Source organism: Empidonax traillii, unplaced genomic scaffold (assembly GCF_003031625.1).
Source record: "Empidonax traillii isolate 1590-97213 ecotype Southwest subspecies unplaced genomic scaffold, ASM303162v1 scaffold1166:size242162, whole genome shotgun sequence".
Taxonomy (NCBI): domain Eukaryota; kingdom Metazoa; phylum Chordata; class Aves; order Passeriformes; family Tyrannidae; genus Empidonax; species Empidonax traillii.
The window spans coordinates 42,153-44,179 of record NW_020956359.1 but is presented as its reverse complement, the minus strand read 5'-3'; the positions used below and the strand labels follow the sequence as shown (position 1 = coordinate 44,179).

Sequence of the window (2,027 nt, the reverse complement as noted above, 5' to 3'; positions counted from 1 at the left end):
GTCATTTGTGTGCTTGCCCTGGAAAAGAGGCCCCACAAACAGCTCGAGCTGCCTCTGGAGATCTGAGTTTGCTGTTTGTGTAGCGTCAAGGTCGATCAATCAACTAACTTAGGTGGCTGATGTTTCTCTTGCTATTTCATTAGAGCCACCTTGATTCCCAGAGTCTGGAGTAATCACCACACTCTTCAGTGAGGGACAGAGGCTATGATAAACCTGGAATTTGATTTGTACAGCTGACTGGTAATGCAACTGATGATGATTAATGAGTTGCTCCACACTGCTGTGTGTCACTGAGGTTTCTTTTTCTTTCCCAGGCCCTGGAAAAACACTGTAGAGTAGAAGCTGGCTTTTCTGGCATCAGAGATGTTTACACCACAACCCCCACCCATGACAACATGCAACAGAGTTTTTTCCTCGCAGAGACTCTGAAGTAAGTCTGGAATCACAGAGGCCTTTCAGAGCAGCGTAATTCCTGCAGCACCAACACTCTGGTCTGCAAAAAGTCTCTGGTAATAAGGGGGAAGTCTTCTCTTCTAGCAGAAGGTGTCCTTGCCCATGGTTGGGGGTTGGAAGGAGATGATCTTAAGGGCCCTGCCAACCCAAACCATTCTGTGCCTCTGTGGGGACAACTGGGCAGGCTTTGGGTGCTCTGAAGCTTTTGCAGTTTCCTGCTGTAGAACCACTGCTGTCCTTGGCACTCTCGAGGTTCCTGCTCATGTGCTGGACTTCAAGAACTCTTCCTGTGCCTTAGAGCTGCTCTAAGTGGGCAGCTGTGACTGCTGATCTCCCTTGAATTTGCCTCTGATGGTTCAAGAGGCAGCCCTGTCCTCTGCCAGGTCCATGTCCTGCACTCAGAGGAGGCACGACTGTGGCCTGAACCTGCTGCCCCTTGGTGCAGCTCTGCTTTGCTGGTTGTGTGAGCTAATGTTGGGGGGGCTGAGCGTGGATGCCCATCCCCTTTTGCCCCAGGAGTGGTGGTTTCCAGCAGGAGGGTGAGCCAGGGAGGGGGTCAGGAGATGTGTCACCTCAGGAGATGTGCCACCACAGATTGTAACAGCTGTGGGCAGTGGCAGCCCCACTGCACTCCTGCTGCTTGTGCATGCTTGGGGTCCCCCCCTGGGCTTCCTCTGACCTCTCTTTGTGTCCATCTCCCTGCCCTGTGGCTCCAGGTACCTCTATCTTCTGTTCTGTGAAGATGACGTGCTGTCCCTGGACGACTGGGTGTTCAACACCGAGGCTCATCCCCTGCCAGTCAACCACACGAACTTTAAAGCAGCTGTGCAGCAGTGAGGCCCTTGCCCAGCACCTGCTTCCGTGGGTCGCTGCTTTTCCTTTCCATTAAAGGAATTCCTGTTGTTCCTAAAATGGTATTTTGGGGCACTAGTCCAATTCCGGACAGTATTCTACTGGGAAGATGAAACCATGACGTAAGCACCTTCTTTTCCTCTGTGAGGAGCTCTATTAGCCTGATAATGAGATGTTTATTCTGGGCCATACTGTACACAGTTCATAGACATTCCTTTATACAGAGAATTTATATGAAATCCACTGACTTTGCTTTATAGTGGCCAAAGGACTGGAAGTTTGCCATAAAATAGACACACACACAAACACACACACACACACACACACATCCTCCTTTCCTTTTTCTGTTTCATTTTTGCCTTTTATATGCTTTTATCAGCTTTCTGATGAGCGGTTTTCAATGTACTGTGCTTTTCTGGTGGTGGGCTTTGGGGGCTCTTTGGTGTGGAGTGTGTGGGGATGGATGAGGAGCCAACTGAGAGCTCAGGGGTTGGGGTTAAAGAGAGGACAGGACAGATGACTTTACAGTGGGTGGCTGCTGTAGGCACCTGGCCAGGGAGAACAAGAGGATCGGACCCTCCACAGACAGGTGGGAGCAGCATCGGGTTTGAATTTGCAGACCCTGATCTTCATGGGGGACTTCAACCCTCCTGGTATCTGCTGGAGGGACACACAGCAGGGAATGAGCAATCCAGGAGATTCCTTGGGTGGATTGATGATAA

General features: G+C 50.7%; 1 protein-coding gene across 1 annotated transcript in view; it reads left to right on the top strand.

Annotated features, from left to right (window-relative positions):
- The window catches only part of MAN1C1 (mannosidase alpha class 1C member 1), a 61,442-nt gene extending 60,077 nt beyond the window's left edge, over positions 1-1,365 (top strand). Inside the window, exons 12-13 of the mRNA XM_027905555.1 lie at positions 315-430; positions 1,170-1,365. Of these exons, the coding sequence (XP_027761356.1) occupies positions 315-430; positions 1,170-1,290 (237 nt within the window). The 3' untranslated portion in view covers positions 1,291-1,365. The remainder of the gene's footprint in view (positions 1-314; positions 431-1,169) is intronic.
- The last annotated feature ends 662 nt before the right edge of the window (positions 1,366-2,027 follow it).